The 12,072-nt window shown below is 44.2% G+C and overlaps 1 protein-coding gene across 1 annotated transcript in view; it reads left to right on the forward strand.

Annotated features, from left to right (window-relative positions):
* Window positions 1-12,072, forward strand: part of LOC142313098 (uncharacterized) — a 131,331-nt gene that overhangs the window by 75,802 nt on the left and 43,457 nt on the right. The window contains 2 exon segments of the mRNA XM_075352083.1: window positions 5,464-6,791; window positions 7,033-7,109. Coding sequence (XP_075208198.1) covers window positions 5,464-6,791; window positions 7,033-7,109 — 1,405 coding nt within the window.

The raw sequence follows: 12,072 nt of genomic DNA on the forward strand, positions 1-12,072 counted from the left end.
TAATTAAAAAACAAATGACGTGGGCTTCGCTACATTTTTGTATGCTAGCCAGGTACAGTAGGCACCTACGGGCTGCCCCCAACCCCCAGCTGCCTATTTGTAAACGTCTGGGAACCAAAAATATAGGGAAGCCATTTTTTTATTAATTATTTCATGAATTTCATGAAATAATTTTAAAAAAAAATGACGTGGGCTTCGCCCAATTTTTGTGTCCAACCAGGTACAACTAGGCAGCTGGGGATTGGAATCCGCACCACAGGTTAGCCCGAGTGTTTTGGGCCCTTCTGCTGCGAATTGCAATCCGCAGCCGCCCCAGAAAATGGCGGTTTCATAGAAGCGCCATCATCTGGCACTGTATCCAACTCTTCCAGCTGCCCTGATGCCGGTGGCTCGCTGTGTAATAATGAGTTAATACTAGCTTTGTTTTACTAGCTAGTATTAAGCCAGAGATTCTTAATGTCAGGCAAGTTTGACCCGGCCATTAAGAATCTCCAATAAAGGGTTACAAAAAAAGACACCACACAGAGAAAAAATACTTTAATAGAAATAAAAACACAGACACACTTAGAGACTCCATGTTTATTACTCCCTCTTATCCCTTCACGATCCATGGTCTTCTGTCTTCTTTCTCCTTCAACCCATGCAGCTATGCTACATCAGCAGCGCTGCATGGGAGGAAGACGCTGCTTTTCCTCGTGCAGTCTTTTCACTCCGTCAGTGACCAGAAGCTGCTGGCTGTAAGCGGTGACGTCACCGCTGACAGGCACATTGCTATAGCAACGGTGATCTCTGTTATTGACCGGCTGTGGCAGCCGGTGAATAACGGAATGGGGAGTCGACCGCGTGCCAGAGCATGTCGCCGGTACACGGAGATAAACGTGCACCGTGTACTGGAGAGATGCAATGACAGGACCTAGCATGACGTCTAGCCATGTGACCAGTCTGTAACCAATGAGATAATAGACACGTGACTGGTCATGGTCACATGCTATTTTGAAGTCACGATAGGTCCTATCATCAGTGCTGGTTACCGGGAGGTCGCAGCGATTATCGGAAGGAAAAGCGGCGGGAGTACAGGACGCATCGCGGGGACTGGTAAGTGTTATGGCAATGTTTATTAACTGTATGTGTACATTTATAATGTGTTTTTATGTGTTTGTGTTTGGCTGCCATTGGTTTCAATGGGGCTCGAGAGGTTCAGTTCAGTTAAACACTAAGAAAGATGCCTGTATCATGTAAGGACACTCCAGGGTTCATTGTTAGCCGTCTTCTGGTACCATACCTAGTGTAATTCGTGCATCTTCATGAAAGAGGTCATGCATCTAAGGAAGATATGGATGTTGCAATTAATTTTTAATCCTGTTACTCAATAGGTCCTTTTGAGCTTCTGGATTATGTTGGTCTTGACACTAGTAAATACACCATTGATGGTTGGTTCCAGATGGAACCTGAAAACCCCCTTTTTGCCCCCAGTGAATTGCTCAATAAGCTTGGAAAGAAGACCGGAGAAGGATTTTATAAAGACAGATGGTTGCCTGGCTGCACTGCAGAGCTATATTGTTATAGTCTCTTGTTTGCTTTGATTATGATGACCATTGTTGCTTTTACATTGCATGGTTTTCTTATTAACTTATTAACACTCTAGTGCCTTACAGTCATGATTCTCTATTTCATCAACATCCTTTTGTACCGCTGATTCCAAACATTGATACGTCATAGCCATTCTACTGTCAATAATAAATAAATGTACAAAAAAGAAATTGTGCAACTTTTGGAGGTTTCACGCATATTTTAACCAGCTTTGCCAAAATGGGCAGACCTTGGCCAGAAGAAGGGTGTGATGCCACTGCTTCTCTAAGGCTGGAAACACATCTATGCGAGTAAAATCAGTCCGACTGGGCTGAAAAAAACTCGGCTGATTTTAGTTCACGTTAGGTCCGAGTGCAACGCAAGTGCGATGCTTTTTCTGAATAAATTAATGATTTTACTAGCGTGTGTAATGCGTGTGTAATGCGTATTTTTTACTATGTCATCTGCCATTCAGCTCTGCTACATGGCCGCTGACAGCAGACACAGACAGCCATGCAGCAGAGCTGAATGGCAGATGACAGCAGACAGAGCCGCACGATCAGAATAAACTCGAGTGAACTTCACCCGACTTCATTGTAATGCTGCTGTTCTGTCTGTGCCGCGTCCTGATTAGCGGTCACCTGTGAATGGCTCACCGGTGACCGCTAATCCCCTGAGTGACTGAAGTTAGCAGCCTTCTCTCATACTCACCAATCCCCGATCCCCGGCGCAGCGCTGCACGGCATTCATACTGCTCCAGCGGCTTTTACTATTTTGAAAAAGCCGGCCGCTCATTAAACAATCTCGTATTCCCTGCTTTCCCCGCCCACAGGCGTCTATGATTGGTTGCAGTGAGACACGCCCCCACGCTGAGTGACAGATGTGTCACTGCACCCAATCACAGCAGCCGGTGGGCGTGTTTATACTGTGCAGTGAAATAAATAATTAAAAAAAAACGGCGTGCGGTCCCACCAATTTTAATACCAGCCAGATAAAGCCATACGGCTGAAGGCTGGTATTCTCAGGATGGGGAGCTCCACGTTATGGGGAGCCCCCCAGCCTAACAATATCAGTCAGCAGCCGCCCAGAATTGCCGCATACATTAGATGCAACAGTTCTGGGACTGTACCCGGCTCTTCCCGATTTGCCCTGGTGCGTTGGCAAATCGGGGTAATAAGGAGTTAATGGCAGCCCATAGCTGCCACTAAATCCTAGATTAATCATGTCAGGCGTCTCCACGAGATACCTTCCATGATTAATCTGTAGGTTACAGTAAATAAACACACACACACACCTGAAAAAATCATTTATTAGAAATAAAAAATACTAACAAATTTCCTGCTTCACCAATTTAATAAGCCCCAAAAAGCACTCCATGTCCGGCGTAATCCAGGATGGTCCAGCGTCGCATCCAGCTCTGCTGCATGAAGCTGACCGGAGCTGCAGAAGACACCGCCGCTCCTGTCAGCTCCACGCAACAACTGAGGTGAGTAGCGCGATCAGCTGAGCTGTCACTCAGGATACTCGAGGCCACAGCTGGATCCAGGTAACCTCAGTGACAGCTCAGCTGATCGCGCTTCTCACCTCAGTTGCTGCGTGGAGCTGACAGGAGCGGCGGTGTATTCTGCAGCTCTGGTCAGCTTCATGCAGAAGAGCTGGAAGCGACGATGGACCATCCTGGATTACGCCACACATGGAGTGCTTTTTGGGGCTTATTAAATTGGTGAACCAGGGAATTTGTTAGTGTTTTTTATTTCTAATAAATGATTTTTTCAGGTGTGTGTGTGTGTGTTTATTTACTGTAACTTACAGATTAATCATGGAAGGTATCTCGTGGAGACGCCTGACATGATTAATCTAGCTTTTAGTGGCAGCTATGGGCTGCCATTAACTCCTTATTACCCCGATTTGCCAACGCACCAGGGCAAATCGGGAAGAGCTGGGTACAGTCCCAGAACTGTCGCATCTAATGTATGCGGCAATTCTGGGCGTCCGCTGGCTGATATTGTTAGGCTGGGGGGCTCCCCATAATGTGGGGCTCCCCATCCTGAGAATACCAGCCTTCAGCTGTATGGCTTTATCTGGCTGGTATTAAAATTGGGGGGACCGCACCCGTTTTTTTAAATTATTTAATTATTTATTTCACTGCACAGTATAGACACGCCCACCGGCTGCTGTGATTGGGTGCAGTGAGACACCGGTCACTCAGCGTGGGGGCGTGTCTCACTGCAACCAATCATAGGCGCCTGTGGGCGGGGAAAGCAGGGAATACGAGATTATTTAATGAGCGGCCGGCTTTTTCAAAATAGTAAAAGCCGCCGGAGCAGTGTGAATGCCGTGCAGCGCCGCGCCGGGGATCGGGGAACGGTGAGTATGAGAGAGGAGGGGAAAATGACCGACAGACTGTGAGAGAGGGACAGAGAATAGTGACGGACCGACAGAGAGAGAATAGAGACCGAGAGGGAGAGACCGACTGACAGAGAATAGTGATTGACAGACATTGTGAGACATCACTCGTTTCCAGTGTTTTAGGAAACATGCGAGAAATGTATTTAGAAAATCGCATGTCACTAGGATGGTGTGAGTGCCGTCCCGTGATATCCGATTTATACGCTCCCATAGACTTGCATTGGAGAGACTCGCAGTAGAAACTCGCAAAAAAGCAGCATGCTGCGATTTTTTTCTCAGTCCGATTTGGACTGAGAAAAAAATAATCGCAAATGCAAGCTGAATCATTGACTAACATGTGTCTGATTCCAATGCGAGTTTTTCTCGCATTGCTCTATTGCGAGAAACTCGCAAGTGAGAAGCAGCCCTAATTCATAACAAACTGCGACGTTCCCTATGCTAAAAATCTCACACCAGTCCCTGACATCAATATTCATTGTACATCGCCGGTCTTGATGAATTGGAGACCTAATGTTTATCTGCACAGACAGCAAAGACCCTGCTACCTACTTTGGTTACAAAGCCTAAGGATAGGCCATCAATCTTACAGTCCTGGAGAAGGCCATAAATATTTGGCTTCTGACTCTATTTTATTTTCGTCTTCGAAAAAAAAACCCTTTTTGAAATTGTCTATGTTGTGGATCAATGTCAACTGTCATGGCAGCATCAGGATCTGTGGAAATTACAGATTCTGGTACTCTGCTTGCTAACTTCTCTGATGTCTGTGAGCAGCGCAGGGAGATGCAGGCGTCGAACCACATAATTAGTCAGACTAGCAAGAGTTATTCTCTGCTGGGCTCCTTGTTAATCTCTTTGATCACATGTTGTAATGGAGCCAGTATCATTCTCTCCCCTTCTGTATATGCTGGCTGGACTATTCCATGAATGCCAGCTATAGTTTACCTATACAGGTCTGGTGAGGTGTTGTGATACAAACTAATGATTATTGTGCATTATTGCTGTGAGCAGTTGTGTTAACCCTTGTCTTTTTGTTTCTGCCTTCCTGCTCTTGCTTTTCTCCTTTAGTCTTTCACTGTTTATTTCTGTGAGTTTGAAGTGTGTCTGAATTTTGGTTTTCCCGTCTGTCTTAATCTGTATTTCCATCATACTCCTGCCCCTTCCTTTCACGTTCAGGGGGAATCCAGAGGTTAGGGATAGCCTAAGGTTTCCTAGCATGAGGGAAAGTATAGCAGCCCCCTGTCCCTCATTATTCTACAGTCACATTGCGACAATCAATCAAAATATTTAATGTAGCACATTCCAGAGAACTGGTGCTAGAAATGGGAGGTTCGAATTAACAAAGATGTAACTCCTAAATCTCAAAATTGGAAAACAGATTCAGAATAATTTGTTTCCTAATTTAATTTCTTATGTTATGGTTTAAAAAAATAAATCTACTTTCAAAATTCTATCATAATAAATAATAACATTGTGTTTTATTTTTAGCCGATGACTATATCAGGAGTTCAGATGGAAATCTAATATCTTCAGAATTTAAAACAGATGATCAAAGTATCACACATGATACATATGAAGAGCATGCTGTTGTCCCAGATATACCTCCAGTCCTTCCTCAGAAAGCTCTATCATCTGATCTTTTCAAACAAGTCCAAAATTCCAATTTATTACAGAATTGTAAGCAAAATAAAAGTTACAGAAGGTATGTGGAACATGAAAAGGCTCCTACAAGGGAGAAACCATTTTCATGTTCAGAGTGTGGGAAATGTTTTATTCGTAAATCAAACCTTGTTAGACATCAGAAAATTCACACAGGGGAGAAGCCATTTTTATGTTCAGAGTGTGGGAAATGTTTTATTCGGAAATCACTTCTTGTTTGGCATCAAAGAGCTCACACAGGGGAGAAACCATTTTCATGTTCAGAGTGTGGGAAATGTTTCATTTGGAAATCAAACCTTGTTAGACATCAGAAAATTCACACAGGGGAGAAGCCATTTTCATGTTCAGAGTGTGGAAAATGTTTTATGCGGAAATCAGTTCTTGTTTGGCATCAAAGAGCTCACACAGGGGAGAAACCATTTTCATGTTCAGAGTGTGGGAAATGTTTTAATCAGAAATCATACCTTGTTAGACATCAAAAAAATCACACAGGGGAGAAGCCATTTTCATGTTCAGAGTGTGGAAAATGTTTTATGCGGAAATCACACCTTGTTATACATCAGAAACATCACACAGGGGAGAAGCCATTTTTATGTTCAGAATGTGGAAAATGTTTTATTCAGAAATCACACCTTGTTATACATCAGAAAATTCACACAGGGGAGAAGCCATTTTCATGTTCAGCATGTGGGAAATGTTTTATTTGGAAATCAGTTCTTGTTTGGCATCAAAGATCTCACACAGGGGAGAAGCCATTTTCATGTTCAGAGTGTGGGAAATGTTTTATGCGGAAATCAGTTCTTGTTTGGCATCAAAGATCTCACACAGGGGAGAAGCCATTTTCATGTTCAGAGTGTGGGAAATGTTTTAGGCGGAAATCAGTTCTTGTTTCGCATCAAAGATCTCACACAGGGGAGAAGCCATTTTCATGTTCAGAGTGTGGGAAATGTTTTATCCAGAAATCAAGTCTTGTTAGACATCAGAGAACTCACACAGGGGAGAAGCCATTTTCATGTTCAGAGTGTGGGAAATGTTTTATTCAGAAATCACACCTTGTTGTTCATCAAAGATCTCACACAAGGGAGACGCCAATTTCATGCCCAGAATGTGGTAAATGTTTTACTAGGAAATCAGATCTTGTTTACCATCAAAAATATCACACAAAATAAACCATTTTTATGTTCTGAAGGTGGAAAATGTTATTCTCAGAAATCAGATCTTGTTAAACATGTGAAGAAGCCGTACAGGGAAGGAACCTTTTTCATGTTGTGAATAATTGAAATGTATAACTGGTAAATCAAGTCTTTGCGACCATCAGAAAACCAACAGAGCGGAGCAGCCATTCTTGCTTTCAGAATTTGTCAAATGTTTTTTTCATTAATGAGGTCCTTTTGTCAGATGAGTGACACAAGAGAAGCCATCATGAGGTACCATAATTCAAAGGGTTTATCCAAAAGTCGGCTAGAATTGCTCAAGTAAGAATTGGTGAGGGAAAGAAAAATGTTCTCTCTTTTTAAACTTATCGTATTTTTCGGACCATAAGACACACCTAGGTTTTGACAGAGAAAAATAGGGAAAAAGATTGAAGGAAAAATGTGGTCATGACACACTGTTATGGGGGAATCTGCTGGGGACACTGTTACAGGGGTAATATCCCGTAGTTTCTAGTGCAATGTGTTTGATGACTTTCCCTTTAAATAGTGCTTATCACAAATCTTTGGGTGCCTTTATTATTTACTTAAACCGTGCAGAGCCGCAGATTAGTAGAAGTATCCCTAATGTCCCCAAAAAGGAACTTCCAGGTTGTGAGATCCCACAACCCTCAGTGATCACTGATAGCGTGAGCTCTACGACCCCAGCTCTGCGGCATCCTTCTTAAGCAGTTCAGTAAAACCTTAAAAAAGTATGTGACAGCGTTGGAGTAGTTGAGAGAACAATTTCTCATGCTTAGAGCAGCTGCAAAGATTTGTGGGATCCCGCTCTGCACTCTGAGATCCCACAAAATGAAAAATCGAGCTCCACTTTGCTAGTAAGTTGGGTATTTCGAGAGCCTTTATGAACATTTAAGAAAGGTTTTGATACTAGATTATATTTAGATAATTCACTTATCTCAATTTACCCACTGCTTTATTTACTAAAAGAGCAGCCCCAGATAGGAGATAGGAACTCTTAAGTATATCACATTGTATATAATTGCATTTCAAAACTTGTTTTGTTAATAAATGCTTGTAAATGTATATTCTTCATGCCTGTCTTTCTCTATTGTTTAGATGTGATGATTTTTCCTCAGAACCTCTGGAGTTGAGGCAGAGCTGTAGGCATTTTGCACAAAAATAGTGAGGGGATGTCACGGAGATGTCACGGCCGGCTGACAATCCAGTGGCAGAAGTGTTGGAAAATCCCAGAAATTTGCAGCACGTGTTATTATCTGACAGTTCTCTGTTTCTGCAGCAGTGGACTCCATGACTCTGGGAAACTGTCAGTTTTTCCTCTGTTGTCAGCCTTTGACTTCCTTTATAAACCTCACCCTGGGGTGCTTTGGGTGAAATTTATAGTTGTTCCTGGCTGTGGTTTGCAGAGGTCGTCTCCTCCTGTTGTTCCAGAGACTTCTGTGGTAGCTGCTCCTCAGTCCTAAGATGGGTGTTTGACTCTTGCTATGTACCTGGGCTCAGGTGGTAGCAATTGTATTTCCTCTGTATTGTTTCCGTTTGTCTTTAACGTTAGTGCTGTTGACGAAGAGCTCATACGTACCATCCTTACTTAGGCCCAGATCATGGTTTGCCTAGTGTGAGGTATTCCTGCTCGGTGACAGGTGCAGAACCTTTATAAAGTTGCTGAGGGTAGTGAGGATGAGCTGTATTGTCAGTGGTCACCACTTCCCCATTTCCCTAGTGATAGGGCATTCTTTTCCCCTTCCCTTTATATTGTACTATACGGCTGGTATAGCTTCCATCTCCAGCAGTGACAGGGAATAATTGATTCACACTATGCATCCTAGATATGTGGAAGTTTTTAAGAATGCTCTGGTCCCAATTTCTCAAAGCTTTTATGACAAAAAAAATGGCACAAAAGCTTTGAAAAGTCACAAAAATTTGGATCAGTTCATAGTTGTGCCAAAGTCTGGTGGCTTTTGCCACTTTCACTCCAAAACTGTCAGGGTTTGGGTGGGACGGGGGCGTGATACCACAGCTCCTTAAATTCATGACGATCTGTGGTGTTCCCTATGCCAGAAATTTCACTCCAGTCCCTGACTGGAGTAATAGTTCTTGCATGGCACAAGGAGGCACGTGCCACTCATCAAACACTCCAGATTCATGAAGAGGCATGCACCACTTCGTGAATCAGGCGTGGGCCCTGCATAAATTGGGCTCTTTATGTTATAAAAATGATCCCTTTACAAAGGATAATTATTGTAATTAAAAAACTAAAGTATTTTATCTGATATCCAATGGATTATTTTTTTGTAGGGCTACCCACAAATAGAGAAAAGCGGACCCGTTGAAGTTCGGGTTCAGCTTTTTCTGTTATATTTTAGATAAAGTTCAGTTCGGGAACCGGACTGGTCGTGAACCTGTTGGAAGTCACTGATTGGGCAGTTCGGGTCTCTGCCCACATGCAACCAGCCATTAACAGAGTATTTATTACCGGCGGAGGGATGACGGAGTTTTTTCATTGTGCACAATACATCCTATAACAATAACCGCGGCAAAAACCGTGGCGAAAAAATTCCGCCAAAACACCACTTTTTTTTGCTAGGAGGTGTAGATTGGATGCAGGAATATGGTATAAAAATTTCAGCACAAAATCTGCATCTCTTGGCCAAAAAAACTGCGATTTTTCTGCTAAGAGATGCAGGTCTGTGAACTCAGTGACCTCCACCTGAGGTCAGGTTACCTGCGATCACAGATGAAGGACCGTGGGAACTTCCAGCAGTGACCGCAAATGACCTGAGTGACGTCACCGCTCAATGCGCAGCTCATTCATTCTCTGGAGCTCACAGAGCGGTCGGTCGTGCCGCTCTCTGTGATATTCAGATGTAGCAGAGCTGAAGCGGCGTGGGACTTCTCCTGTGGATTACGTCGGAGCTGCAGGGTGTGTTGGGTTAATAAAGAGGTGAAGGAGGGGTGTTTGTATTTTATTCCAAATAAAGGATTTTTCTCTGTGTTTATTTACGGTCACTTACAGGTTAGTGTGATGCAGGTATCTAATAGACGTCTGTGCCATCACACTAACCTAGAGTTTAATAGCAGCTGTGTGCCGTTATTAACCTATGCTATTACCCCGACTGGCACCGCATCACGCCTGCGGGAAGAGCCAGTAGTGCACACCGGTATGGTGACATCTAATAGATGCGGCACTACCGGGCGTCTGCGAGCTGGAATACCAGCCCCCAGCCGGCGTTATCTTGGCTGGGGATGAAAATAGGGGGACAGCACATTGTTTTTTTTTTACTTTCACCGGAATCACACATGCGAGGGGTTCACGCGAGTCTGCCATGGCAGCACCCAGCAAAGCCTCGCACGTGTGACTCTGGGCACTGTATACACAGCACAGATACAGCGCGACAGCTGGGGCTGCAGCCACGCGCTATACCTGTGCTGTCGAGTGTTTATTTTTACCACTGTGAACTGACCGACAGTCTGTACTGCTTTCCCCGACCACTGGCCGTCCTGGCGCCTGTGATTGGTTGCAGTTAGCTGGCACACTGCCACTCAGGGTGGGGCGTGTCTAGCTACAACCAACACATGCCGGTGGGCGGTGAAAACAATGAATATTGAATTGTCGGCTCCGGAAGGTAACAGCGTGACCCAGAAGGAGTGTGCCACCATGGCAGCGCCTCGGTGAGTATGCCGCACTCGCTCCTAGCCCCCTAGCCCCTCCACAAACGTTTTTACCTCCGGATTCCGGTCCCCATTGACTTATATGGGCACCGGATTCCGGAGCGGATCAGACTCTTTTTTTAAATCTGGCAGTGATCCGCTGGCCCCGGATTATTGGCTGTCCGATCAACTCTATTTACCACTTAATTAAAAATCAGAATAATGTAGAGACAGTGTCACACTAGGTATGGTGAAGTACCAAGCGAATGGCAAAAGGGAAGGGAAACCCAGTGCCTAGGGTAAGGGGATATGAGAGCCCTGACCAAGTTTACCGCTGGGCCCCTGAGTTCCGTCACCACCATATAAAGATTCCACACCTATGCGCCGAGCCAGATACCTGACTCTAGGCTGACCCTGGACTGAGCCCTAAATAGGGAACGGATGGGATGAGCTCTTCATCAGCCTCACTAGGTACTAAAGGACACACATGGATAACAAACAAGAGAAACAGCAAACAACGTACCACTAGACTACTCAGTAAGAAGTTCAGTAAAGAGCAACAACAATCCTACTGGTCTGTGCAAGCCACCTGCTTGCATTCAGAGCTTGTGAAGGAACTGAATATCTCCACCACAAGCCCAGGAAAAATGAGAATATTTTAACCCAAGAGGAAATACAGATGATTAGCAGCTGAAGGGAACTGGAGCTCCCCAGTGTCCTAAAGTAAAAGGATGAAAACCCAGCAGAGAGGAGATACCTAGTACACAGAATAGTAACAGCTGGAAAAATAGAAAGTCAGGGAACATTTTGCACAGTCAAACGCTGTGACCTTCTATTGTCGGACATCACATGACTGTCTGTCCCCCGTGACACACCTGTGACAGAGAGGGACTCTGAGTGCAATGATGTGTCATTTACTGAGCTGCTTGCTGTAGTTTTTTTTTTTTTTAACTGATTATTTTATTAAATTTTTCCAAAGCAAACATAGAATATGTAGACATGTCCCACAAGCATGTGAGCAGTAACTTTAAACCATTAATCAGGGCACATATCTTATTTTCCACTGATAGATTAGAAACAGGGGATGTGACAAGACAAACAATACAATACTAGACGGGGAAACATAGTGAGGGAACAGTGTAGGGAGGGTGAGTATATCAGACTTCCATCCAAACCATGCTGAGCTATTGTTCATTATTGGCCCAATGAGTGTCCCAGAGTGACCAAACACCCTCAAAGTGATCCACCGTGTTATTTGACATGGCTGACAAATACTCCATCCTCCTCACATCTTGGATTCGCGAATTGAGATCATTAAGTGAGGGCGGATGGGCTAACCTCCAGTTACGGGCAATTAGACACCTGGCTGCTGTGGTTATATGTAGCAGTAACCGCTTCACTCTCCTCCCCAACTGGACAGGTGGAACATTTAATAAATAGAACTTAGGATCCAGGGGTACCTGGAGATCAGTTACTCTGTAAATAAGAGATTGCACCAACTTGCAGAAGCTCTGGATATTGGGGCACACCCAGAATATGTGCGGTATGTCCCCTCCCGCAGCCCCACATCTCCAACAATTATCGGGTAAGGCTGGATTTAGTTTATGTAGTAGTGATG

Source organism: Anomaloglossus baeobatrachus, chromosome 5 (genome assembly GCF_048569485.1).
Source record: "Anomaloglossus baeobatrachus isolate aAnoBae1 chromosome 5, aAnoBae1.hap1, whole genome shotgun sequence".
In the NCBI taxonomy this organism is placed as follows: Eukaryota; Metazoa; Chordata; class Amphibia; order Anura; family Aromobatidae; genus Anomaloglossus; species Anomaloglossus baeobatrachus.